The sequence below is a fragment of the Dromiciops gliroides genome, chromosome 5 (assembly GCF_019393635.1).
Source record: "Dromiciops gliroides isolate mDroGli1 chromosome 5, mDroGli1.pri, whole genome shotgun sequence".
NCBI lineage: Eukaryota > Metazoa > Chordata > Mammalia > Microbiotheria > Microbiotheriidae > Dromiciops > Dromiciops gliroides.
The window spans coordinates 290,304,610-290,332,365 of NC_057865.1; the positions used below are offsets into that span (position 1 = coordinate 290,304,610).

Consider the following 27,756-nt stretch of genomic DNA (forward strand, 5'->3'; position numbering starts at 1 on the left):
TTATACTTTGCTCCATTTACTAAGTCAGCAGGGAAGGGAAGATGGCATTTTCCTTCCTCACCAAGCTATCCCTAAGCTCAACCCCTCATCCCAAATCCTAATTTTAACCTAATTTCATTTGACCCTAATGTATTCTGAGTTGATATTAGATGGTGTCCTGGGGCCCCAATGCTGCTGGGGGTCCAGAAGAAATCTTTTCACCTCAGTTGGAAGTTTAGAGACATTTTAGCTGAAAACCTCTGCAGTTCTGGGGGGTCCTGGTCATGTCAGTGCCCCCCCCAGATGGGGTGATGGGAAAACCAGTCTCCCAGAGGCCTCTGTTTCCATTTTTCTGGTCCTTCTGCTTCGGCCCATCTCCCCTTGGGACATTTCTCTGGGGACCACAGGGTCACGACGTGACCAGCCACAGTGAGTTCTGGAGGAAGAATGTTGGGAAGGACCTAACGGCCAGGCTGTCCTTGAGGGGACGCTCTGACGGGGAAGTCCCATCTGCAAGGCACTTCCTCTCTTCTAACAGTTTCCCAGCCAGCCTGCTCTTCTCTGTGAATCAGGAAGTGGACACACCAAGGGTCTTTTCCCTTCTGGCCTGTGACCATCTTGGGCCTCCTCTGGCCCCCTCTCCCAGCTCTCCTTCCCTAACCCCCGGCCAGGGCTGTCCAGGGCTCTCCCTCCCAGGCCACACTCAGCAACAGCCCTCTGAACGAGAGGGATCCCACCTCCTCTTCCCTGCAAGCCCCCAAGTGGGCTGCAAGAGAGACCGCAGTATGACCAAGGACAAGAAGCAGCCACAGATCCAAGAGAAAATTTATTGTTTTTGCATAGGCATAAATTAGAATCTGTTGATTAAAAAATAAAACTAAGGAATTAAACCATGTGGCCTTTGTGATGGGGAAGAGCTAAGCCCCCATCTGTAGGTTCCTATCGGGGCGTCCTGAGGAAGGGACAAAAGCAGAGGGAGCAGGCTGGGCTGAGGGGCAGCTGGCTTCAGCCCTGCGCAGATTGCTGCTGGCCCTTGAGACCTGCAGGAGAGAGGGTGCCCCTGCTGCCTTAGGGAACTGGTGCCCAGCCGCGTGGCATGAGCCCCTGCCTGCCCTCCTGACGGTAAGAGGCCACGAAGCAGGCGATGGCACCGTGGGGGGTCAGTGCTCGGTAGCCCCCTCCCAAGCTGGGCCCGGGGGAGGCAGTCCTTAGCTTTTCTTTCTGATAAAAAAGAACCATGAAATATATCTCTCTATAAATATAAATATATATATCTATATACACAATATGATCGGCCCGCAGGGCCAAAGATTTTGCCCTCCCCCTCCCAACCCAGCCTTAACTCCAACAGCTTCCCCCCAACCCCATCCCAATGAACACCTGCCCCTGTGCTAACCATGTCAGAAAAGAACTAAATCAGAGCCCAGAGTAAGAGCCGGGGGAGGCCTATGAGGCCCCATTTGCCTGCAGAGGCCCTTGGGGCAAGCCAGGTCCACCCCGGAGAGAGAGGGCAGCATGGGCTCAATGCCAACCTTGGCCAGGGCCATGGCCATGGGTGTCCCTGCTGGGCCCCTTTTCCACCACACCGACACTGGCATGTGCTGAGGGTCCCCAAGGAGAGCCCATTGTGACCGAGTTCCAGGCAAGAAGGTGGATGAAGGAGTAGGGTTTCTGAGTCCGTGAGGGGGGCACGAAGAAGCCTGGCAGCAGTAGCACTGACTGCCTTGGGAGCCCTGGCCCTGGGTCTCCAGCACCCTGAGCCCCACCTTCCTTTCACCATAATCAATCCATGATTAATGCTGTATCTAATACTGCCTTCCCCCCTCACAGGAAGCCCTCAGTTCCTCTCTCTAAATTAAACCCCAGTGGGGAATAGGGGCCTCCCAGTTATGGCTATACCCTGGGGGACGTACAGGAATCCTGGGGGCAGAACTTGCTTCAATCAAGGCTGTTGGCCTTGTCCGGACAAAAAAGCCCAGGTAAGTGTGGTCAGTCACAGGTGCTTCAGATTTCAAACTGCCCCCATCATGTCCCATGATGAAGGTACCCTGGTTGGGCTTCAGTCCCTGCTGGGGCAGGCCCATGACAGCTGCCTGATTTGTCCCGCCCTTCATCACCCAATTCCCTGTCCTAGAGCAAGGTAAGCCAAGGTATTGTTAGCTGTGGTTCTGTGGGACTGCTGTTGCCCATAGGAAGGCTCTCAGGGCGTCCTATCCACACCCCCGTCATATAATACACAGCCATATATACACCTGCTGGGGGTGGGCAGGGCCTGGCAGGGGGCTCGGCCAGCTGGCCCTCAAGAGGATGGGCTCAGTTGGTGGCCGCCTCCTTATCAGAGAGGGCCCAGTGGGCAAGGCTGCTCATGGACGTGGGCTCCCATACCTTTGCCTCTCTCCCAGAAGCCACGGTGCCTGCAGAGGATTAAGCTTGAGGGAGGGAGGAGGAGTTGAGGGACCTGCTTGCTGGTGAAGGGGAAGTGCTGAAGGGGAAAAGGCGCGCGGGGTGCTGAAAGGAACCCACAGAGAAGAGGCTAATCGGCAGGCTCCCCATGGACACGGAAGCGGTAGATGCAGGTATATTCGGGGTGACCCCCAGTTGCTCAAGATCCGAAGCTCTACCACCTGGTATGTGGCTGTGTCATTGCCCTGTGGGAAGAGAACAGAACAGAGTCAGGAAGGCCAGAAATCCCTTGGCGAACACGTCCTGACCCAGGAGCCCTTGGCCCCCGGATCACAGCTCCCCAGCAGGCTTCCCCTCACATTCCTATCAGACCCACGGGCTCCTGCTTCCCGGCAGCTGCTTGCAAAGCCACAGTGTGCCCATGTCTAGGGGGGTTGGCCATGCTGGTGATGGGCCCTCGAGACCACCAGATTGTGAGGGTCACTGGGTAACTGCTGTGGGGTCCAGGGGCAGGCCTGCCCTCCATACCTGAATGTGGAAGGTCTGAATGGGCTCTCCAGCCTGATCATAGGTGAACTGCCCAAGGCCACTCCCTCTGCCTGTGAGTCTTCATTTAGCCCCTGCAGAGAACGAAAAGCAAAAGGGAAGGGATGGATGGATGGATGGATGGATGGGACGGATGGGAGGGGGCTGGATGAAAGATCATGCTGGTAGGACATGAATCCCAATCCAAATCAGAGGTGGAGGAGGAGGAAGAGAAGGAAGAAGAGGAGGAGGAAAAGGAAGAGGAGGAGGGAGGAGGAGGAAGGGGGGAAGAGAAAGGAGGAAGGACAGGAGGGAGGAGGAGAGAGGAGGAGGGAGGAGGGAGGGAGGAGGAGAAGGAGGAGAAAGGAGGAAGGAAGGAGGAGAGAGGGAGAAGGGAGGAGGAGGGATACATGGGAGAGTGTAAAAGGGGAGAAGACAAAAGCCACCATGATGCCTCTTTCCTTGGTGGCTCCTGCAGCGGTCCCCCTCCCTAATCCAATAGCAGCTCCCTTCCCCTCCAAGCCCTGGCCCTGAGTGCAGCCCTGGGTCTCCTCCCTCTCAGGACAAAGCGCTTAGCTGTGGGGCCCCAATCTCTTCCTCAAGATCAGGACTTGGGCCTTGAAGCGTCCCCCTCACCAGCATTTTTCGCCTCCTCTGAATCCATCTCTTCTCCCACCTCTTCCTAACATGGGCATCCTGCCTCTGCTCCAGGAGCGACCACACAGGGAATTCGATCGCCAGCCCCTCACAGCCACACGGTGGGGCACCCGGACCACGGGGCCAATATGCTTCCTGCTATCATTGTCCCTCCCTAGCTCCTCCCTAAGAAGAGGGGTTCATAGGTGCCTTCTGTAAAAAGGGCACGCCCTTCCATTCCTCACCTCAGGGCCACTCTAGAAAGGGGAGCTGCTCGCTCAGATACTCACAAAGATGACAAAGTCCTTAGGGCACTGGGGATGTTGCTGATGGGGGACAGGGCTTTGGCCACATGCTCCAAGGTGACAGCGGTGAGACGGATACGAGCAGACAAGCGCACCACAGCGAAGACCCTGGGGCCCCGGAATGCCCAGCAGTTGCCGGGGTAGACGTCTGGCTGTGGGTAGAAGGCAAGTTGGATCATGGGCAGGCACAGGTCCCAGGAGTGGGGCCCCTTGGCCGGGCTCCACCCTGCAGAGGAGGGCGATTCCACAGAGAAACTACCTGGAGGATGACTCTTGGGGACTGGGAGTGGTACCACAAGGGGATGCCAAACAGACTGAGAAGGGCTGTCTGGTGTCGTAGGTCTCTGAGCAGCGGGTGCTGATGATACTGGCCCCTGTGAGAGCAACAGGGGGGAAAGTGGGGGAGGAGCCAGCTGGGGCAGGCCAACCCAAGCATGATGTGCTTGCAGATGTGGCACCAGGCACGTAGGCCCCCAACCCGCTGGATGCCTACCTGCCGACTCAAGGGCGTAGTCCACCAGCCCGATACGGTCTTCACTGTAGCGCTTCAGGGCCTGCTTCACGATCTGGTGCACGTCCTAAAAGACACAGATAGCTCATGGGCCAGGAATGCTTGCAGGGCTGGCCCAGCACTAAGGGGCAGGGGAGTCATCTGTGCTACCTGGCTCAGCATGGGGGGGGGGTCCTTAACCCACAAATGCCTGGTTCCTTGCAGGGGCAAACCCATGACATTCCCCCCACTCGCCACCCCACGTCAGGGCCCCAACCCCTCAGCCAGGCCAGACAGGGTGTGGGAATGCCTAACTCACCTCCTCAGTCACCCCAGTCACTCCTTCCTTTCGAAGGGTCAGCCCCAGGCTGGCTGCAGTTTCCCTGCTGGACTTGCCCTGCTCCTCAGCCACATGCGTGAGGATTCTGTGCTCCAGCTCCCGTAGCTGGGCCTGTACCTCCTCTCGCTGCAGGATCCCGGCCTGAGCTCCCTTGTCTCGAAGAAGGAACTGAGTGATCCAGGCTGGGAACTGAGACTCTACCTAGAGACGAGGCAGAGGAGAGAGCTCAGCAAACACCTGAGGAACAGCAGAGATGAGGAAAGGCGAGGGCTAGGATGGGGCCTGCCAACAACACCAGGGAAGGCTGTGAGCCACCCGAGTGGTCTGCAAACATCACCTTGTTTGACCCTCAGAGGCTGTTATCCTCATTCTACGGATGGGGAAGGTCTGCCCTTCAGGCCCAACCTTTGGGAAGCTCCCGGTGGGCACCCAAGGGTGAGCCTCCCTGGACAGGTACCCTGAAGCCATGGCCCAGCTTGGGTCCCAACCTGGGGGGCAGGTTCCCCCGCCCCAAGAGCACACACTCACATCCCCACGCAGGGCCTCCATCTTCTGTGGCCAAAGGTCCACTTGATGTGCCACTGCAGCATACTTCTGGCTCAAGGTGGCCAGCTCCTGCCTCAGGCCAGCCAGCTGGGCCTCCAGAGGGCCCAGCTCCTTTAGTGTGTTTTCCCGAAGGGCATCTTGGGCCAAACTAGTCAAGGACAAAATGAGAAGCCAAGGTCAACCGCTGGCTGGTCTCGAAGGATGTGGTCAAGCAGAGCCCAGGAAACGGAACAGGCTCACCTGCCACAAAAACCACTACCCAGTGGAAAGAACAGAGCTCAAGAACAAGTCCTGCCTGACGTTCACTCCCTGTGTGACTATGGGCAGGTCATTTCCCTCCCAGGCCTCAGCTCCCTTCTGTTTGAGGTCCTCACTGGATGTAACTGATCCTCTGGTCATGCTAACCCAAGAATTCTGGCTCCACTCACTGCCCCCCGCTCCAGAATCTCAGTTGTGGGTTCCCTGGCCTAGCCTTCAAGCCCCCCTTCTCTCTTCTTCTCTTGGCCTTACCTCTGCCAATCAGACTTGAGCTGGAGGACGCCAGTTTTCCATCTCCTGTAAGGAAGAAGAGGATACAATGAGACCTGTGAAAAAACACCAGCATCCACTTGGGGATTTGTGGTCTCCTCTAGGTGGGGGCCCTCTGTCTGCCGAGGAGAGAATCTGAGCTTCTGCCAACTGCTGGGCTCCAGAAATCTCCACCTTGGGCTCAGGCTGGGACCTTTCAGAGATTGGGCTCTGCTGACAAAAGCCTGGGGCTCCACTCCTAGCACCCCACCAAGAAGAGGCATCTAAGAAAGACCTAAGATCAGCTGGGATTAGCCCCACAGAGGTGAGGTCACCTCTGGCTTCCTTGAGCAGTTTCAATCTCAGCTCTTAAGTCACATTCTTCTCATTGACAGTCTTATCCCCCCTCAGTCTTTCATGCATGTGTGAGCTTGGCACATGCAAGGGCTTCCAGAATGGAGGCTGCAGGAAGAAGGCCCCAGCCTTGTTTCTAGGTCAGTAGGCTCCATTCACATACATTCAGACAAGGCTCTCCAAGGTCCTCAGGCAGCTCAGCTAGTGAGTGGTCAACTCTCAGCGAGACTGGACTTTTTGTAAATCTAAGACACTTCTAGATAAGTATTGAATTTGGCCAGAACCCTGTAGGCAAGTCCCAGGCCCCCTGACAGCAGCATCAACCTTTCAAGAATGCTAACTCAGTCAAAAGCAGCCTCCCCAAGATGCCCACCCCCACTGTCTCTGGATTGACCTGGGATTCCTGAGTAATCTTCTTCAGAAGGTTATTCAGATCCTGCTGATGTTCTGCTCTGAAGGTGGTAATCTCTTCCTGCGGAGCACAGACAGGAGACAGGAATTCAACAAGACCCCGACAACTTTCCAGGCTCTGGTGAGCTCAGAGGGCTGTCTCCCCTCCCTGGCCCACACCGAGAGAGGCTGGTCTTAGTGCCCTTGTGTGGGCAGGAGGGGCAGCTCCTGCTTCCTCCCTCACCTGGATGTGGGCAGTGGTGTCCCTGCGGAAGTCCTCCTTCAGGGCAGCTTCTCGCCGGCTTATCAGGCTCTCCAGCAGTGCCAGAGTGTCCTCAGAGCTCAGGCCTTTGCCAGCGCCACTGCCACTGGCCCCTTGCCGTATTTCCCAGCCATTCCAGCCTGGTGGCCTCCTTCTGCTGTTGGGCAGTGTACTCAGGAAGCCAGAGTTTCCAGACGCCTTTCCAAAGCATGAACCTTTGAGAGAATCCGCTGTTCAGCCTGGGGGAGAAAGAAGGAAAACACACAAAGATGAAAAGTCCTCTTAGGAGGAGGAATGAGGAACACCAGGCATTAGAGACTCCAGGCATTTATTAAATACCTACTGTGTGCCGGGCACAGGGCTTGGGGCTGGGAGTGCAAAGACGAAGAATGAAACCTTTCTTAGCCACCAGGAGCTTTGCATCCTGATCGAGGAGATGAGACTGTTTCAAAAACCGCCAGGTGTGTATTTATTAATTATACATTTATGCCATTTACATTTTTGTATTGATTTTGGTCTTTGATATAAGTTCACTGCAAACAGGAATTGTTTCATTCTTTGTACTTGTATCCCCACCCCCTAGGCCAAGACCTGGCACACAGTAGATGCTTAATAAATACCTGCTGATTGACAGGTTGGTTGGAAGAAAGGACACCAGCTTGGGGGGTGGGGGTGCAGTGGGAGAGATCCAAGAAAGGCTTCATGTAGACTTGGAAGTGGAAAGGGAATGCAGAATGAATTCTTACCACGGGGGACACCATTTTGGTAGAGTTGCCAAGTTCAGAACAAGAGAGTAGCACTGAAAACTTGCAGGATCCCAGACTGAGCAGAGAAAGCCCAGAGGTGAGCAGGGCCCACACTGATACAAAGTTCATAGTCAAGTAATAGACTGGAAGATTGAGCAAAGAAAAAAAAATAACTTGACCATAAAGAGGTACTATGGAAACAGGGAAGCTCAATCAGAAAGACAGAAGACAATGACTTAAAAACATCTTTAAGCAAAACCTCACAGAAAAAGTGCAGACCGGACACAAGCTAAACAAGAATTCCTAGAAGAGCTAAAGAAAGAGAGAAAAATGAGCCAAAAAAGAAAGAAAGATTTAAAAAAACCAAATAAGAGTGGCAGAAGGAAAATTGGAAAAAGAGATCAGAGCAGTGAAAGAAAGATATAGAAAAAAAATTAATACTTTGGTAAAAGAGGCACAAAAAATACTGAAGAAAACTCCTTAAAAAATTAGAACTGAGCAAATAGAAGCTAATAGCTGTATGAGACATCAAGAAAAAAATTCAAAAGATTGAAAAAATAGAGAAAATGTGAAATATTTCACATAATTTAAGAATCAGTAGACTACCTAAAAAGCCAGGAACAAAACGGGTGGGGTTTGACATATTTTAAGAAATTATAACGGAAAAATGCCCAGATATCTTAGAATCAGAGGGAAAAAGTCAAACTTGAAAGAATCCACCAACCACTTCCTGAAAGAAACCCCCAAATGAAAACTCTCAGGAGCTGTAGTCAAATCCAGAGCTCCCAGGTCAAGGAGAAAATCCTGCAAACAGCCAGAGAGAAATAATTGAAATACTGTCATGGATCAACAAGATTTAGCAGCTCCCAAATTAAAGGAGTAGAGGGTTTGGGATATGATATTTTGGAATACAAAGGATCTAGAATTAGAGCAAGAATAAACCACCCAGCAAAACTATGCATAATTCTATGGGGAAATATGGATATTTAATGAAAATAGAGAACTTTCAAGCATTTCTGATGAAAAGACCAAAGGATGAATAGAAAATCTGATCTTCAAACACAGAATTCAAGAGTAGCATAAAAGGTAAATATGAGTGAGAAATTATAAGGTGCTAAACAAGGGAAACTGTTTACATTCCTCACAGTGGCAAGATGATACAATGTACTCCTTCAGAATTTTATGATCACCAGGGCTCTTAGAGGTAGTCTGGGTGTGATTCTATTATGTTGCAATTGACTCAAAAGAATGGAAGGGGGGAAGGAGAGAAAGAGTAGAGAAAGTTATCTCATATAAATGGGGTACACAATGGAAGAATTTATACAATGGAGGGGACAGAGAGGGAGGGGAACAGACAACACTTGAACGCTTATTCTTATCCGAACTGGTTGAAAGGAAGGAAAAATACATATACACACAATTAGGTACAGAGCTTCATCTTACCCAAAAGGAAGTAGGAGGGAAAAGGGTTAAGAGAAAGGTGAGGGGGAGGGAGAAAATAAGAAGAGGGTAGATTAAGGGAGGGAGTTGTCAGAAGCAAAAGGCTCTTGAAAAAGAAAAGGATAAGGATAAAAGAATAGGATGGAACAAAATACATATTTAGCATTCGTGACTGTGAATGTGAATGGGAGGAACTCACCCAAAAAATGAAACAGGATAGTAGAATGGATTAGAAGCTGGAATCCAACAATGTTATTTACAAGAAATATGCTTAAAACAGAAAGATACACAAATAGAGATGGGGTTGGAGTAAAATCTATTATGCTTCAGCTGAAGTGAAAAAGGCAGGGGTGGCAATCATGATCTCAGACTTTTGTCTGAGCAAAAGCAAAAAAAAAAAATAAGACCTATTAAAAGAGATATATACGGAAACTCTATTTTGGCTTGAAAGTACCAAAAACAATGAATATCAATACTGAACATATATACACGAAACAGCATAGTATACATAGTGTTAATGGAAAAGTTAAATGACTTAACGGAAGAAATAAATTTATATTTATAGAGGCAACACAATTTACCCCTCTCTGAGCTAGATAAATCTAACTATTAAACAAGAAAGGCATTAAGAAGATGAATGGAATTTTAGATAAATTAGATTTGGTAGACCTCTGAATGAGAATAAAAAGAGTATACCTGTTGCACAGTTGTTTATAGGACCTTCACAAAAATTGACCATAGGCATAAAATCTCAAACAAATGCAGAAAAGCAGAAATATTAAGTGCCTCTTTTTCAGACATAATGCAATAAAACATTCAATAAAGCACTTTTGAAACATAAGTTAAAAACAAATTGGGGGGCAGCTAGGTGGCACAGTGGATAAAGCACCGGCCCTGGATTCAGGAGTACCTGAGTTCAAATGTGACCTCAGACACTTGACACTAGCTGTGTGACCCTGGGCAAGTCACTTAAACCCCAATTGCCCCACCAAAAAAGAAAAAAAAAACAAATTGGAAACTAAATAATCTAATCCTAAAGAATGGATGGGAAAAAAAAACCAAAACAAAAACAAAGAATGGATGGGTCAAAGAACAAATCATAGAAATGATCAATAATTTCATTAAAGATATGACAATAATACATAAAATTTTTGTAATGCAGTCAATGAAGTACTTAGGGAAAAATTTATATCTTGAAATACTTACATCAATAATAGAGAGAAAGAACAGTTCAAATAATTAGGCATGCAACTAAAAAAATTAGAAACCCAATAAATTAATTCCTTCCAAATTAAACACCCAAATTGAAACTTGGAATAAAAGATGAACAAAAACTGAAAGTACAAAAAAAAAAAGAACTAATAAAACTATAAACTTTACAAAAACATAAAACAGATAAATCCTTGCTAATATAAATTTTTTAAAAAGAAAGAAAACCTAACCTATATCAGATTGTTTGCTGTCTTGTGAAGGGAGGAGAAAAGGAAGGAGAAAAATTGTAACTCAAAAATATTATAAAAAATGAATGTTGAAAACTTTAAAAAGGAGAGAAAAGAAAACCAATTATAAAATTGAAAAAAGTGAATTCATAACAAATGAAGAAGAATAAAATTATCAGGAGCTATTTTGCCCAACCAAATGCCAATAAATAACCTGAAAATCTAAATGAAATTAATATTTACAAATATAAATTGCTAAGTTAACAGAAGAGGAAAGAGAACACTTAAATAATCCTATCTTAGAAAAAGAAATTGAATAAGCTATAAACGATATTCCTCTAAGAAAAAAACAGGGCCTACTTATGAGCAAATTTTATGAGCAGATTCTACCAAACATTTAAAGAATAATTCCAACAATACATAAACTATTGAAAAAATAGGCAAGAGTCTTACAAATTCCTCCTATGCCACAAATGTGGTCTTGATACCCAAACCAAGGAGAGTTAACCTCTCCCTTAAAAAGAAAACTATAAGATCAACTTCACTAAAGCAAAAACCTTAAAATAAACTCTAGCAAGGAGATTATAGTAATAAATCACAAAGATTTCTGCACTGTAACCAGGAACTTAAGGCTGGGTCAATTGTTAGGAAAACTATAAACATAACTGACTATATCAATCACAAAAACAGCAAAAATTATATTATTATTTTAACAGATACAGAAAAAGCCTGTTTGACAAAATACACCACCGATTCTTTAAAAGCCATTAGAAAGCACAGGAATAAACAAGTCTCATTAAAATGAGAAGTATTATTCTAACTAAAACCAAGAGAAATCATTATCTGTAACGGAGGGAAGCTAGACACCTTTCCAATATGATTAGGGGTGAATGTCCATTAGCACCATTACTATTCAATATTGTACTAGATTATAGCAATTGCTAGATATATCAATAAGACAAGAAAAAGAAATTGAAGGGATAAACATAGGCAATGAGGGAAACAAAACTATCACTTTTTGTAGATGCTATATGATGGTTTACCCAGAGAACTCTAGAGTCAACTAAAAAAAACTAGTTAAAACAATTACTTCAACAAAGTTGCAGGATATAAAATAAACCCATAAAAACCATCAGCATTTCTGTATATCAGCCAATAAAATCCAGCAGGAAGAGAAAGAGAAATTCTATTTAAAATAACTGTGGTCAGTACACAATACCTGGGAGTTTACCTGCCAACACACACACACACACACACACACACACACACACACAAGAACTATATAAAAACAATTATCAAAACATTCTTCACACAGAGATCTCAACCATTGGAGACATTCATGGCTCATGGGTAGGTCAAGCCAATATAATAAATGACAATAGGGGGCAACTAGGTGGCTCAGTGGATAAAGCCACCAGCCCTGGATTTAGGAGGACCTGAGTTCAAATTGGCCTCAGACACTTGACACTTACTAGCTGTGTGACCCTGGCAAGTCACTTAACCCTTATCGCCCCTACCACCCCTTCAAAATGACACTACTACCTAAATTCACTGTTCAGTGCCATAACCATTGAACTACCAAAAAGTTCCTTAGTAGCAAAGAATTGGAAACAAAGTAGATACCCATTGACTGGGAATGGCTAAACCAACACCTTGTTTATGGCTACAATGAAATATTACTATGCTATAAGAAACCATGACTCTGATTAAGAAAGATAAACATAAGAAGATTTACATGAACTGGGGCAAGTGAAATAAATGAAGGAAGAGTACAAGATAAACAAAGGTCCACAAACAACCATGTAAATGGTAGAATCACCTATAACTGAAACTGAATGTTGTGAAAGATCATGCCCAAGTATGGCCCCAAAGATAGCCAATGAGGATATTCTTGCCTTCCTTTGCAGAGGTGGGAGATTATTGGGATGGCATACTGTATATAATGCTGGACTTGGCTGCTAAGTTGTTGGTTTTACAGAATGAACTATTTCTTCCCCTCTTTTTATTCTTTTTTACAAGGGAGGGGAAGATGGGAAGGCCTATAATTGAAAAAGGTGGCATGAAAAGCAAAAGCTAAAACAGTGTCAAATAAATAAATAAATATGTATGTATAGATATATATCTAATTCTTAATTATTTTCACTAATAGATCACACAAGCTTTGCAGGTTGATCCAAATTACCTGCATCTCTTTCCGAGGAGAGAAATAATGTGAAAACAAAAGATATCAATCACATTTTCTGAAACAAAACAGCAAATACACAAGAACACGTAGGAAACAAGAAAACTGTTTTTTGACTTTGTGGACAGGGCGTTAGATGTGCTTGTCCCAGCAGGGCAGAAGCCATCGCACATTTCAGAGAATCAAGACGACTTCCTAAGAAATTGCTAAAGAAGAAGGGGCAGCCTTGGGGAGGTAGTGGCTTCCACATTCACCGGAGAGGGCCTCCATTCTCAGGCCTGCTAGCCTAGAGAGGGAGGTTGGGGTCCCTTCCTGTTTTTCTGCTGTTTCAATGAGGTCACTGTTGTACTCTATAGTTGCCACTCTTTTCTCTTTTGCCAGTGTCCTGTCCTCAGACCCAGTGTTGCCTTTGGCTGCCACAACTTCTTTGCTTGGCAAAGAGCCGCTGGTCTCTGACAGAGGCCGCCTCTGGGCTCGCTGGCCTTCTCAGTGGAATGCGGTATTTGGGGGCAGCAGTCAAACATTCTTAGGAAACAATGCTATGAGTCAGTGTTACTTATGTCCATTCCTGAGTTTGCTAGCACATCTGAACAGGAAGGAGTGAGCTGTTTATAACTATACAGGGTTGTTCATCCTACTCTTCCCTTCTCATTTGCTATTGATTTTGCCGTTGTTGGGTCCAGCTCATTGTGACTGGTGTAACCAGGCATTTCTTGTCCTCTGAAGGTTGTCACTTTTATGTTTGTGTGATGTCTTCTGGTGCTGACTATGTATCCTGTGCCTTGGGAATCTCTTACTGAAAAAGGATTTGTGTCATCGCCTGCTTTGCATGTTGTTTTGTACAGTAAAATTCCAATCAGTAACATTGATAAACTCCTACTAAGTGTAACATGGCTGTGCGCAGTGTTGGGGTCACAAAGACAAAGGATCTTGTTAGTCCTCATGGAGTCCTTCTTTGCCCTCTGTAACAAATGGTGGTCTGTTTGCTTATGCTCATTATGAATAAAACTTTGGGCCTACATGACAGAATATACCAGGAAATGCTCTTTCTTGGTGCCTTTAGAATGTGAATGAATAAAATTCTTAAGGCTGATTTGCTTTCTCCAAGAAGAGCCTGTGAGTGATCCTTCTCCATTGATTTTTTCCCCCCTCCCACTACTCCCGCCCCCCCCCCCAAACCCCAAAAACAAAACCCTTGCAGCAAACACGAGAAGTCACAGCAAAACAAATTCTGGACACTGGCTATGTCCAAAAATCGTGAGCCTCGTTCTACATCTGGCATCCATCACTTCTGTCAGGAGGTGGGTCGCAGTCTTCATCACTGGTCACTGCATTGACTGAGTGCTCAGGTCTTTCAAAGCTATTTGTTTTTATGGTATTGTTTTCACCACATAAATGCTTCTCCTGCTTCTGCTATCTTCCCTCTGTTATGGGTCATACAAGTTTTCCCAGGTTTCTCTGAAACCATTCCCTCTGTCCTTTCTTACAGCACCAATGTATTCATTCTATTACAAGCGTAGACCACATCACTTATCCAACAGCTTTTCCACAGTTGATGGGGCACCCCCTTAAGTTTCAGTTGTCACGCCAGGAAGAGCTGACGTGTTTTGCATGTATGACTCTTTTCCTTTTTATCTGATCTTTTTGGGACGGCTATGCGTTGTGTTGCAACAGATGAGAGACTGGCCTTGGAGTTAGGAAGACCTGAGTTAAAATCTTGCCTTTGACCCTTCCTAGCTGTGTGACCCCAGAAAATCATTTGCCCTATTTCAGCCTGTTTCCTCATCTGTGAAATGGGAATTAAATGATATAATATATATAAGGTTCTCTGCAAATTTTAAAGCTGTTACTGTTATTAACATCTAGGAGGCACAGTGCCCAGAGTGCTGGGGCTGGAATCAGGAAGACCCGAGTTCAGATCTAACTTCAGACACTTATCAGCTATGTGACTCCAGGCAAGTGATTTAAACTCTGGCTGCTTAGATTTTCCTCATCTGTAAAGGGTAGATAACAGTACCACCTCCCTGGCAAGTGGCTCATAGTGGCTGCCATAGAGAGAGCAGGTCTGTCCAAGCTACCCACCCAGCAAGCACAAGGACCCAGGGTGTGGCTGGAGTGGATGGACAATCTGGGGAGGGGCGACCTTCTTCAGGGCAGCTGAGGCTATATAGGAATAGACAAGTGCCCAGAATCGGAGCCACATTTCTCTAGCCAGGTAGGGATGCTCAGTGGGCAGGGCCCATTTTGCTGGGAAAGAGCAGCAGGGTAATAGAAGAAGATAGCACATGGTTTGAGGGAAAAGGACCAGCAGGTGTCTTGCCAAGGCAAAGCGCCTTCTTTTCCTTCCTGTGTTCTCACACAGAAGAGAAGGGACGGGATTTGATAGGTTCTGCTATTCCCTCTGCTCGTCCCTCCATGCTGGAACCTGAAACTGAAAAAGGGGCCTGGTAGCAAGAAAAGTAAAATAATTTGGAGAAAACCCACAAAAGTAACGTTTTGTTTTTTCCTTTCCCAATTCTGTATTCTCACAGGAGTCAGAGAAATGCCAGTGATTTGGCCTCTAGCATAGTATTTAGTTGTGTCTCATGGAATTTTCAAAAGCTTAGATGAGAGCAAAAAACTGGATCAGGAGGGATAATAAAAGTATAGCATCATGCTGGGTGGGGCGGGGGCTGGGGATTGGGGAGGGCCTATAATGGCCCTAAATGGAACGGTTTAGAATGGGAAAGCTGTAGATAACAGGATTGTCACTACTTCAAGAAACAATAATAGGATAGTGATGAAAATAAATGTTTATAAATGTGACCAAAATTAAATTCAGTGGGCTTATGCAAAGAAAATCCCAAACAAACAAGAATAATTTAGGTAAAAATAGTGGAACACAGAGCCAAGACCTTTAAAGGAAAGCTGACACCAAGCCTATTGGGAAGAAACAAAATAAGGCAAAAGGATCTGCTGATTTTCCCCCATCATATGTCTGTGGCTAACTCTCCAGTAGAAAAATAAATGGTCAAAGCATACAAACAGGCATTTTTCAAAAGAAGAAATACAAACAATCAATAAGCATATGAAAAAAATGCTCCGAATCACTAATAATTACAGACACCTCTAAGTCAGACTGGCAAAGAGGACAAAAAGGAAAAATGACACATGTTGGAGGGGCTGTGAGAAAACAGGCACAGTAATGTTCCACTGGGGCACTGGGGGGGGCTCCATGGTGTAACATTCTACTGGTTTTTTGTTTTTGTTTGAGAGGCAATGAGGGTTAAGTGACTTGCCCAGGGTCACACAGCTAGTAAGTGTCAAGTATCTAAGGCTGGATTTGAACTCAGGTTCTCCTGAAACCAGGGCTGGTGCTTTATCCACTGTGCCACCTAGCTGCCCTGGTAATGCTCTACAGTTGCAACTGTCAATTCGTCCAGTGGTTCTGGAAAGCAGTTGGGAACGGTGCGCCTGCTTCTCTTCTGACCTGGCAACACAGCCACCAGGCCTGTGCCACAAAGAGATCAAACAATGAGGGAAAAGTCTGATTTATGGCAGCTAAGGGATTGCCCTCCAGTTGGGGAAGGGCTGACAAATGATGGTGTATGGATTAATAGAACACTACTGTGCTCTAAGAAATGATGAAAGGGGGTTTTCAGAGAAACCTGGGAAGACTTGTATGAACTGATGCAGAGGAAAGCAAGCAGAACCACAAAGACAAACAACTGTGAAAGACTTTGGGACTGATCAATGCAGTGACCAGCCACTATTCTGGCAAGTGATCAAATTTCTGACAGATGGGAGGGAGGGAGACACATGTCTTTTAGACACAGCCAAGGTTTACTTGACTCTGCATGTTTATTATAAGTTGTTTGTGGCTATTTTTTTTTCAAATGGTTATTGTTCATTTAAAAAAAAAATAAAGAAAAGCTCTATGGCCAGTCGCCCTCCTCCGAGGCCTCATGCTGCTGCAGAGTTGACCCTGGGGGGTCTCAAAGATATATCGGGCAGGTCCTGCCAGGCCAGGGCAGCTTTCGAGGATGGGATGGCAACAATTTGCATGGTCACTGTCCAAGAAACAGCTTAGCCAGCTCCCATTTGTCCTTTCTAGACCTTGTTTTGTATATCTAGTTGACTGAGTAACATCCGGGTTGAGAGGAGGGAACTAGATGGTGAGAGGGTTGTTCGCCTGTCCTGGCCACTCACCTGGAAATACGGGGTGGAGTCTCCTGACTCCCACGCCTCCTCTCTCCTGCTGCTGCCCTTTGCTGCCCACCAGGAGAACATAGCAGGGTGGAAGGTCTGGAATCCGTAGGGGTAGAAATACCAGGCACCTAGCACACGGGAGGAAAGGCTCATTAAGGCAGAGGCTGAGGCACAAGAAGGCAGGAAGTCCAGGGTGAGGACCTACATCCAGACTGAGTCTGGCAGTGTCCCATCGACATGAGCTCGGACTCCAGCCCAAGGCAGGCAAATGCACTTAAGGGCCCCATGATTGGAAGGCTCTGGCTAAAGGCCCTTCCATCATAAGAACCTCCAGGAAAGGATTCCCTCTCTCATGACCCTCTTAGAAGTCATCTATACCCTTTGGGATTATGGCAAAAATGAAGGAAAAGGGTAAGCTGGTGACAGGACTTGGACACAGAACCCAGAAGTCCTGCCTCCTGCCCTAGCCTGGTCAGCACACAGCCTGTCCTTTCTGAATGAGGACAGGAGGCTCTATAGAGACGCTTCCTGAAGCCGGCCCTTGGCCACCATTGGCTTGTTGGTGTCATCATCCCCCCCCCCTCCCCGGACTGTTTTTCCCAGTACAGGATCCTGCCTGAGAGTCCAGCCCTTCTGGGATCATCAAGGTAGGACCACCCTGTATCTTCTCACCAAGGAGAAGGGGCCAAGCCCTCCAAAAGTGGCACTGGCTGGGTCCTGCTCAGATCACTGATTCCTTCTCTAGCAATCCTCCACCCACAAGTGCCTTGTCAGTGACCACCAAGGGCGAGGATCAAATGCCCCCAACTCCAGGTGAGAGGGGCAGCCACCCCGGCCATGTAGCATCAGCCTGGAAGGCCTGCTTACAGAAGGTGCACAATGAAGGTCTGTTGGATTGAATTGAGAGGAGAACAAGAGACGGGACCTAACTCACATTCCAGGCATGAAAACTGGCCTCTTCGTGGCCTGGATCCCTTTTCCCAGGACTTTTGTCCTGTCTCCCTAAAGGTTCTGTCTTCCAAACCCTTCCCTACCCCCAAGCCCTTGTCCATTCCCCCACCAGGCTACGGTGGGGACTCAGCGAGGCTTACCATAAGCCAGTGAAGCGAGCAGCAAGAGCATCAAGAGAAACAGGAGCAACTTCTTCAGACACGAAAAGCGCCTGGATTTTGCCAGAGTGAAGGAGGAGATGTTAGCGCCTACTCCCCCCCAGTGGTGAATGAAACCCTGGGGTGTGCTCGCAGGGGCAGCCAACCCACAGTGTGCTGGGGTTTGCCCTTGAGGTGAAGTGGAAGGAGAAAAGTTGGCCTTTGTGAAATGCATTAAGGATGTTATGAAAAATGACATGTGGCCCTTAGGCAGGTCTGGGGGAACGCGTCTCCCTAGCAGAGCTCAATCATAAGTGTGTCAATACACTGGCCACCATGAGAAACCCTGGCTGAGGCCAGTTGGCCACCCTTGGCCTAGACCGCGGCCCGAGAATCTAGAGGCTGCGGGGCTCAGCCCGGATACAGGCTGGAAAGTGAAGTAGGCATGCTCCTCCAGAGAGAAACTGCAGGAATGGCCTAGCTCCCTGGAGAACTGGGAAGAAAACCTTGACTCTAACCCCAAAGTAGGGATTGTCCCTGGTAATTCAGGTCCCTCACACTAGCAAAGGTGAACCCAGTAGATTCAGTTGAGATCAGAGGTAGGAACTACTGAGCAGAAAACTCCTAAAAGATACTCAGTAAGAGAGCACCATCTGTACTCAAAGACAAGAGGAATGGGGGGCACGGTGTGCTGGTAAATGTTTAACAACCAGCTCTGGGGGCAGGGGTGGGGAGGGGAGGGGAAGGCACAGACAACCCACTTTTCCTATCATCATCTTCTTCAGTCAAGCCCACACTGGGAGCTGACTCTCAGGAGCAGCTCAGAGCTGGTTCCAGCACACACTGGCCCTGACCTGACCCTCTGTCCTAAGAGCCATCTCACAAAAGTCTATCCAAACTGGAAACGAACAGGGCAAAGCACATGGGGAAATCCAGGATTCTGGGCTCCTTCACATCCCCAGGCAGTCCCAGGTGGCCTCACTGACCTGGTTAAGACAAAGACGTCCAGCAGGGAGGCAGCTGTGGTCAAGCGGTACCAGGTGGTGCCGAGCCACCAGTAGAACAGGCTAAAGAGCCGACCTGCAAAAGTCCAGCATGAAGTTCAAAGGCCCTCCAAGCCTGCCTGGCTGGCCCAGCCTGCCAACTCTGCAGCTGCTTCTTGCTACTTGGGTCACAGACCCCCCCATGTCTCCATGCCCTGTCTTAGAGTCACTGCACAAAGGCCAAATGTGCCCCTGCATTGCAGTGAGGAAGCTCTTCTAGGAGAACAATGGGACGCCCCTCAGCGCCAAGTCCGCCCACTCCCAGAACTCACCAGGAAAAGTCATTGCCGTCCACAGGAAAGCTCCTGCTTGGGAGGCAGCATTCCTGAGTGTGGATGCAGAACCAGGTTGGGTCCATGCCTGCGTGCCCTGTGGGGAAGGGAAGAAATGAGGATCCACATGGAACCAGAGCCAGGCAGGAGAGCCGGGCAGGCCTCTCATGTCTCCCAGTGCCTTGCTGAGATCAGTCCCTCCCACCCTCAAACCCTGCCTCTGGAGCAAGGCTGCAGAGGTCTTTCTTCCTCTCAGCTGAGATGCACGCCCCTCCCAGTTATAGGGCGCCCTGCCCAGTAAGTGGGGCCATGCTGGGCATCACCAGGGTGTGAGATATTATTACCAGGGACGCCCCCACCCCCCTGAGAGAGCATAGGTAAGGTCAACCCGGCATCAGGAAGTTACCTCACAAAGCCTTGGACCACCTTCAAGACATGTCAATCAATGGATTTGAATGCTACCAGCCAATTAGCTTGGAGTGGTGTGTAGGGACCGCCTGTCTTCCAGACCCGCAGGTAGCTTCTGCTCTAACAGCCGCAGGAACTTTCTCGTGGAGGCAGCTTTTGCTCCTCTCTCTCCTGTCGATCTTAGCTATTCTTTCAGAGACACAGTGTTCTCTCTTTGCTGACCTCTAATATACTTTAAGAAGTGCTTAATGCCAAACTGATGCTAAAGCTTCTAATTTCTAAGTAAATCCTAGCGAGCTTTCCCCACACTGGGGGGAGCAATAAGGTGACTACACATTTAGTTTTACTCATCACTGCGGGGAGGAAGTGCTGCCTACCTGCATAGTCATCCTCAGAGGAGTAGCCCGAGGATGAGCCGTAGACATCATAGGTGACTTTCCCCTCGTTCAGTCCGTTAATCTTGCTGCTCTCAGTACCCCCTGTGCCTCTCCTCCTTCTCACCAGCAGGTCCCCACCTGCGCACAGAGCAGGGCAGGTGCCCAAGTGAGTAGGAAGGGCGCTTCAGGGTGGCAGAAGCCCAGATGCAGCAGGTGCTGCCAAAGGCAAGTTCTAGAAGAACTTTCTAGACCTCAGATATCTTGCCCCTTGGGTGGGGTCAAGGCCAGAAACCCCTTCTACCTGGCGAAATCTGGCCCATTTTCTGTTTCATGGGAGCTAAGAATGGTTCTTATGGTTTTGTTTTATTTGTTTGTTTTTTTGTGAGGCAACTGGGGTTAAATGACTTGCCTAGGGTCACACAGCTAGTAAGTGTTAAGTGTCTGAGGCCGGATTTGAACTCAGGTACTCCTGACTCCAGGGCCGGTGCTCTATCCACTGCACCACCTAGCTGCCCCAGTTCTTATGTTTTTAAATATGATGGGACTTTATTTAAACCTGTAAAGACCATTCTTGGCTCATGGGGCCCTTCTGCTTTGGAAGCTTGGCTCTTCTCTTAGGGACCTGTCTAAGTGCCATCTCTCCGGGGCTGAGGGGCTCCAGGAGCATGAAGGGAGCTATCAGATAGCCCAATCTGTTCTGAGACCCAGAGACTGAAGGGCGGCCTCCCTACAAGGCAGGGAGGAGCTGCTCTTCTCCTCCCCCCACCAGTGGGCAAAGCCCCTGGCAGAGCAGAGCTTGTCACACTCACTCCAGTAGGAATCACTGTCCAGCTGATCGTTCAGAGCCTCAATGGCACTTCTGGCCATTGAGGAGGCCCGAGGACCCCCGACATAGGACTCGCTGACGACCGACCTCGCTGTAGTAGGTGGTATGAGGGATTGGTCGCCGAGCCCAGGTGGGGGGCTGGTGAGAGGCGCTTCATGCTGCTGGGTTTCTTCCTCAGAGTCCTGTGGGGCACCAAGCATGGAGAGCAAAGATGAGGAAGGGTAAGACAGACAGACAGACATGGAGGGAGGGAGGAGCAGGAGGCCCTGTAGAATGAAAAGAAATGATAGCCAAGGCCCTCTGTCCCTCTTCTCATGCCTTAAACAGACATCTAGGAGGCAGGCTTGAATAAAGCCACAGCCGCTGCCACGGGCTGGGGGTAGGGGGCCTCTTTCTGAATGAAACCACCATGATGGGCTATGAGAGAAGCTAAAGCCACCTGAAGCTGCCTCCTCGCCTAGGTGCTCTGGATGCTGAGGCTGGGCCCTGCAGCTCCCACTAGGAAACATGGCACGAGGCTAGGGGAAGAGATAGGTGGCAGAGAGAGCTTGTTCGATGCCCAGCCCCAGGCCTCGGGTTTCCGGCCCTGTCGAAGCTCAAAGTTGCCCTCCCTAGTTCCTGTGCTCAGAGTAAAGGCGGTGGCTGCCCGCGTTGTGGTAGAAGGGGAAGAGATGGTGCCGGGGACAGGAAATTCTCACATTTGTGGGGAAAGAAGGCCATGGAGTGATCTCTGCACCGAAGAGGCCCGCGGCTGCCCTGGGCTCCCTCTGGCACGGCTCACCTGAGGGGACTGTCCTTGAAGACTGTATGCTGGCCGGCTGTCAGGGAACTCCCTCCACTGCTGCTGCTGCTGCCTCCGTCATCATCGCCCTGAGAATAGCGACTTAGGCGTTGACTGCGTCGAGACATGACCAATATCTTTCTACTCTAGAAATTCTAGAAATTCCTGAAAGAAGGAAAAAAAGAATGAGAAGCAGGAATCCTAATAGATGCTTATTGCCTGAGACTTATTCCTCCAGAAGGGAGCCTGGTGTAGGCATGAGAGGGGCTTACCTAAAGTATTTCTTGTTGTTGTTTGGGGTTTTTTTGCGGGGCAATGAGGGTTAAGTGACTTGCCCAGGGTCACACAGTTAGTAAGTGTCAAGTATCTGAGGCCGAATTTGAACTCAGGGCCGGAGCTTTGTCCACTGTGCCACCTAGCTGCCCCTCCTAAAGTATTTCTGAAGCCCCTCCAAGGCATGGTGATGAAGGCTGCCCAGGCTGCCAGGGCCCAGCCATGGCTCAGGCCCACGCACAATGCCTTCTCCCCCTTCCTTTCAGCCAGTCTCCAGTCACTGTTCAAAAACGAACCTGCAGGAGGCTCCCCCAGTGAATCACCACCCCCACTCTCTCACTCCTCCATTCTGGATCCTCCCCCCATAGCACTTCTTTATTTAAACTGGGGTTTTTACACTCCCTTGTAACTCCAGTTGCTTCACAAACACACATTTTTTTCCCCTTTGATTGTAACCTTGAGGGGAAGGACCAGCTTCTTTTTCAAGTCTTTGGCTTCCCCTCACCCAATAGTACCCAGTTCTATGATCTCTTCTGAAGGGCAGATGGGGTCACATGCAAGGCCTCTGTCCCAGTCAAAGCTAATGAGCTGCTGCTAACCCTGACCCTTACGTGACATGCTTTGTGAGTAACACAGCACTTGGTGGACAGTTTTTTTCATTTGATCATCACAGCTATTCATTGTACAGAGGAGTAAATAAACAAGTGGGAAGCTTCCCAGGGGCCCTGTACCACCAGGAAGAGCCTCTAAGGCAGCCCTCGGTCTTCCCGTCCCCCTTCTCATTGTGTCCCAACCTCAGTGCCTCCTCAGGGATTATTAACTGGCCAAGAATCGCACAGGAAAAGCTTCAAGTAGAGAAGGCTGCTACGGGAGGCTGGCCCAACCTTAAGACCAACTGGTATAATGAAGATGAGTTAGCCTTCTAACTCAGATTCCAGACGAGACTAAGATGTAGATCTCAGCTCGGTTCTCCCGTCTGTCCATGCTACAAAGCCATCTCTAATAACCCAACCCCGATTTTGGAGGGCCTTTGTCCTAACTTGTATTCTTCGTGTTACTGCTTTTATTGAAATGCCATTTGCTTGGGTTGAGGGAACAGACCCTAATGTGCCTCTCTGCCAGTTAGGAAAACAAGAAGGTCTGGTTTGGCTGGCAGGGAGAGTTCCCACCAGACCTCTCCTGAAAAGCAAGAAGCTGCATGTCTTCTTGGCCAAGGAAGCCCATTTGGTGGACCTGCTGGCTTCTCTCATGATGGGCTGCCCACTTGGCAGGAAGGCTAGGAAGAAGCAAACTGATAGGAGCCAAGGCAGACAGCTGGCCTGATGCCCCCTTCTATAATGGTGATAAAGTCTGCCCCACCCCCTTGCCCCACTGAAGTCTGTGAATGCCCACCCACGCGGGCATCAGCATCAGCCCTTCCCTTTCCAACCCTCTCTCAGCGCCCCCCCTCCCCATGCTGGGGTGGAGTCTTTCCCCTGAGGCCTCAAACAAAGCAATCCGTCCAGTACTCGGCTGAGGCTGACACAAACCTAACCACATCACAGGAGGCAGCCCAAATCACCAAGCAAACCCCCAGCCTGCCAGGTAGTCTTGTCTTCAGAATTCCAATGTCATAAGCACAGACAATTTAAAGGGAAAAGGGCAACCCTCCCCTCTGGCCTCATGATCTAAGCCCTTCCCTGCCTTCCTCCTCCTTAAAAACCTCCCCAGCAAAGGCAGGACCTCCTCTGTGCATGCCTCCTAGGCCGACCCACAATCAGAGAGTCTTAAAAGGGACAGGAGATCACAGTCAGCCACATTGCCCCCAACGAGGCCACGCTCATCAGGCAGGGCCCCTTGCTTTCATTTTAGAGGAGACAAACAAAACTCAGAAAGGTATTGACTCATCCGCTGTCACTCGGCAATGGGGGCAGGGCCAGGATGGGGCTGGAACGTGAGGTGCCTGCCCCCCCACATCCCACTGCCTTCTCCTGACCCACTCTCCTCTCCCCACTCCATCCTGCTTCTCCAAGCCTGTGCCAATGCCAGCTGACTTGGCCCATAATCTCTTGTACCCCACGCCCCCCTCGGGAGCATCCGGCCAAGACACCACATCTCCCTCCCTCCTCCTCCCTTTAAGGCTGCCAAAGGCCACCTGCTGTCCTGCCCTTATAGTCACTGACCCACAGGCTGGCGAGCACACCTGACCTGCCCCCAGCTGTCAACAAAGTTTGGAAGGGCAGAGACAGGCTGCCCAGAAAAGGCCCGGGGGGCGGGGGGGAGGCCTGGTATGGCTCCAGCCTCAAGCAGCCTGGCTTTGTCTCATCTGCCGAGGGATGACCCACAGAACTCCCCAACGCCCTTTTCAGGAGCCACTAGCCCAAAATAAAGGGGTCACTGGCACCTGCCCTGAGTCTGAGTTCAGCTCAGCTCTGCAGATGGGCTCAGGGCAAGCTGAGCAAAGTGGCCTCTGACCTCCTACAGGGAGGAGGGAGGAATGGGCCATGATGCCCTGCCATGAGCCAGGGGTAGCCAGACCTTTGTCCTAGAGGAATCATCCCCGGATGGGGGCTGCCCAACTTTAGAGGGTGAGCTAGAGAACAGCTGGGCTCTGGCACTGGGAGGATGAGCCCCAGCCAGCACCGGGCATCGAATGGGCAATGAGCCCCAGTCTGGCCAGCCAAGAGAGGCATCTGTGGCCAAGGGGCTGGGTGGGTCACCCCGGGCATATGTGCGTGTGCGCCCCCAAGCACACACACATACACTCCACTAGGAAAATCAACACAACTTTGGCTCAGAGGGAGATGGAAAGGCATGCCAGGCCTTGGCACTGGGAGGTGAGTCCTGGCCTGAGCAGTTCAATTTTGGGACTGTTTGTTCGAGAGGAAAATGAAACAGGGGGGCAGCCAGGCCTGGCACTGAGGGCTCATCTCAGACATGAACACCTCCCTAGCCTGAGGTTTGGGGAGACAGGTTAGGGGATGGACCAGAGGCAGCTGGACCCTGGTCCTGGGAGGTGGTCCTGCCCAAGCCTAGCTCAGGGAGGGGCTCACCAGGGCAGGAGATAGGGCCTGGGCAGCCCAACTTGGGTGTGAGGAGACAGGCAGCTGTGCCTTGGGCACAGAGAAGGGGGCAGACAAGGGGGCAGCCACTGTGGCCTGGCCTGGGGGGGGGACTCTTGAGGGGCAGTTGTGCCTTGGCATGGGGGGGGCAGCCACTGTGCCCTGGCCTGGGGGTGACTCTTGGGGGGGCAGTTGTGCCTTGGCACAGAGGAGGGGGCAGCCACTGTACCCTGGCCTGGGGGGCAGACAAGGCGGGAGGCAGCTGTGCCCTGGCATAGAGGAGGGCACCGTGCCCGCGCTCAGCGCCCCGGACCCTCCCCCACCCCACCCCTTCTTGCCCTGCCCGGCCCTGGCCCGGCCCGGCCCGCCCCGGTACCTGCGGAGACGACTCCGTCCCTCCCCCGCCCGCCGCGTCCGCGTCCGCGTCCGCGTCCGTTGGCGGCTACCGGGGGAACGCAGGGCACGCGCGAGGGGGCGCGAGGACAAAGCGGGCGCGAGCTGGAGCCGGGGGCGCGCGCGGGGAGCGGGTCCGCGCAGCTCCGGGGGCGCCTCCGTTCTGGCGGGGCCGCCTCTGTCACCGCCGACAGGCCGAGGCGGAGGCCACCGCCCCTGGGGCTCGGACACGCCCCTTGCGCGCGCCCATTGGACGGTTTGAACAAAAAGGGTCCCGGATGGCCCCGCCCTCTACAGGGGCAGCCACTCCGAGCGCGAGCACGCGCCACGCCCCCTCATCCGGAACCGCCCCTGCAGACCCCGCCCTTCTCTGGCCTGCCTTCTCCCCTCCAGCCCTCCCCCTGGCCTTTACCCTTCTCCCCACTCCCTTCTCCTCCCCTTCTCCTTTTCCTCTCTCCCTCTTTCCTCCCCTTCCCCCTCTAGCCCTCCCCCTGGCTCTTCCCCTTTTCCCCCATCCTTTCCCCCACCTCTCCCCTTCTAGTCCTCCAACTCCCCTCCCCACCCCCCTCTCCGTCCTCCCTTCTCTTCTCCTTAGCCTTCCCTCCCATCTCTCCCTTCCCTTCTCCTCCCCTCCCTTCCCCGCTCTTCCAAACTCTCTCCCCTCCCCTCCCTGCTCTCCCGGGCCCCCCCTCCCTACCTCTTCCTTACTCTTCTTTCCCCTCCAGTCAGTGCTCCTTTCTCTTGCCCTTCACTTCTCCCCTCCTCTCCTTCCTCCACCTCTCGCCTCTCCCCTCCCCTCCCTTCTCCTCCCCTCCAAACCCTCTCTCTCCTCCCCTCCCCTCCCCTCCTCTCCAAACTGTCTCCTCCCCTCCCCTCTCCCTCGTGTCCTTTCTTTCCAGTTCCTCCCGTTCCCTAAGGGCCCGCATCCTCGGGTTAGTCAGCCTGGGTAAGGCAGGGCAAGGACGCTAGCCGGTATCAGGCTATTTCCAGACTCCACCCTCCCAACGTCCTCCTTTGTGGTTCAAAGCACCTGAGACAACGGGGTCCTCCGCCCCACTCCCCACCAGACTCGGATCCTGCCACCCCCCTCCTCCAAAGGGAGCGGCTGGGGAGCAAACGCGGAGACCCAAACCCTTACTAGCTACTTGGCCCTGGGCAAGTCACAACCTCTGCCTCAGTTTCCTCAACTGTAACACGGGGGCCATAATGGCATCTACCTCCCAATATCTGTAAAGCGCTTAGCACGATGCTGGCATAGTCTAAGTCCTTCCTCTTCCCCCGACTTCTTTCAGTGGCTCCCCAATGTCTTTCGTTTCCTTTCACTTCGAGCTCTGGATTAAATGAAATAAGGCATGGGAAGGGCTTTTAAAAAGTTAAGAGGGTCCACATCAAAGAAACGAAGGCTTATTCTCCCTGGATCTCTTGGCCCTTCTTGGAGCAGCCTACAGGACGCTGCGGACGTTGGCCAGGACAACGTGCCAAGTGACGGGCACTTTCCCCAGCGACGTTCACGCTTCCTCTCCCCCTTGCCTGCTTTGGGGGCCACAGCTCAGGTCTTAGTCGTGGGGCTGGGGGCCGGGCTCTGATACCCACTCCTTTGCCAACTCTTCCTTAGGCCCCCACCAACTCCATTCAGCTCAAGGACCATAAAGTACCTACTACGTAGGCCTAGGGCTACCAACGGGACTAGGAGGGTTCGGAAATAAAAAATGGCTCAGTCCGCAATCGAGGGGCTGACATGCTCTGGGGGGAGGGGCATAAGGAAGGGGGCGTGACCTGTGGGCAGAAACAGCGTGATGGGGGCAAAAGATCCAGTTTGAGGAGCTTCGAAACACTTAAAGAGGTGGAGGAAGCCTCCTAGAAACAGGAGAGATCTGTGCCAAGCCCACGGAGGCATCTTGGCTGCTGAGCTCTAAAGGAGGTTAAGAATTCTGGGAGGTCTCTTGCAGGCCTGGAGTCAGTCGGTCAATAAACATTTGTTAAACCCCTACTATGTGCAGGGCACTGCACTAAGTGATGGAGGTCTGTGAGGAAGTAGCAGATTGGGTGTGGGAATCAGACTTTGAGCTGGCGGGGATCTCAGAGGCCAGCTAGTCCCTCATTTTACCGAGACCCAGTGGAGGCAAGGGACTTGCCCACGGTCACACAGCGGGAGGCAGGATTCAAAGGAAACTCAAGCAGGTTTTCTGACTCCAAATGCAGTGCTGTCTGAAGTTCCTCTAGTCTTATTCAGAGGGGAGACAGCAATTGTCTTACCAGTCAAGAGCGATGGGTTTGAAGACAAAAATCCTGGGTTCAGATTCTGAGTATTCCACTACAACTACATTTTCTCTTTCTCTCCTCTCTGTCTCTGTCTCTTCCTCTCTCCCTCTCTTTTCTTATTCTGTCTCTGTCTTTCTCCCTCCCTCCTTCCCTCTCTTCCTCTTTCTTTGTCTTCTCTGCTCCCTTGTCCTTTTTTGCATTCTCTCCCTCATCTCTCTTCTCCCTCTCCTCTTCCTCTCTTTCTCCCCCTCTTTCAATCT

General features: G+C 50.4%; 1 protein-coding gene across 1 annotated transcript; it reads right to left on the reverse strand.

The window, feature by feature from the left end:
- Nucleotides 1–792: 792 nt before the first annotated feature.
- SUN2 (Sad1 and UNC84 domain containing 2) lies at nt 793–25,423 on the reverse strand. The gene is given in 28 exon segments (XM_043966562.1): nt 793–2,572; nt 2,574–2,627; nt 2,911–2,969; nt 2,972–3,002; nt 3,834–3,856; nt 3,859–4,000; nt 4,108–4,178; nt 4,181–4,222; nt 4,342–4,426; nt 4,658–4,879; nt 5,207–5,372; nt 5,735–5,763; nt 5,765–5,779; nt 6,480–6,557; nt 6,720–6,863; nt 6,865–6,912; nt 6,914–6,976; nt 16,733–16,860; nt 17,824–17,894; nt 18,807–18,900; nt 19,136–19,214; nt 19,216–19,232; nt 19,921–20,058; nt 20,730–20,832; nt 20,834–20,857; nt 20,859–20,928; nt 21,528–21,692; nt 25,218–25,423. Coding segments are annotated over 27 exon segments (2,184 nt in total). The 5' UTR covers nt 21,656–21,692; nt 25,218–25,423; the 3' UTR covers nt 793–2,512.
- Between the last annotated feature and the right edge of the window lie 2,333 nt (nt 25,424–27,756).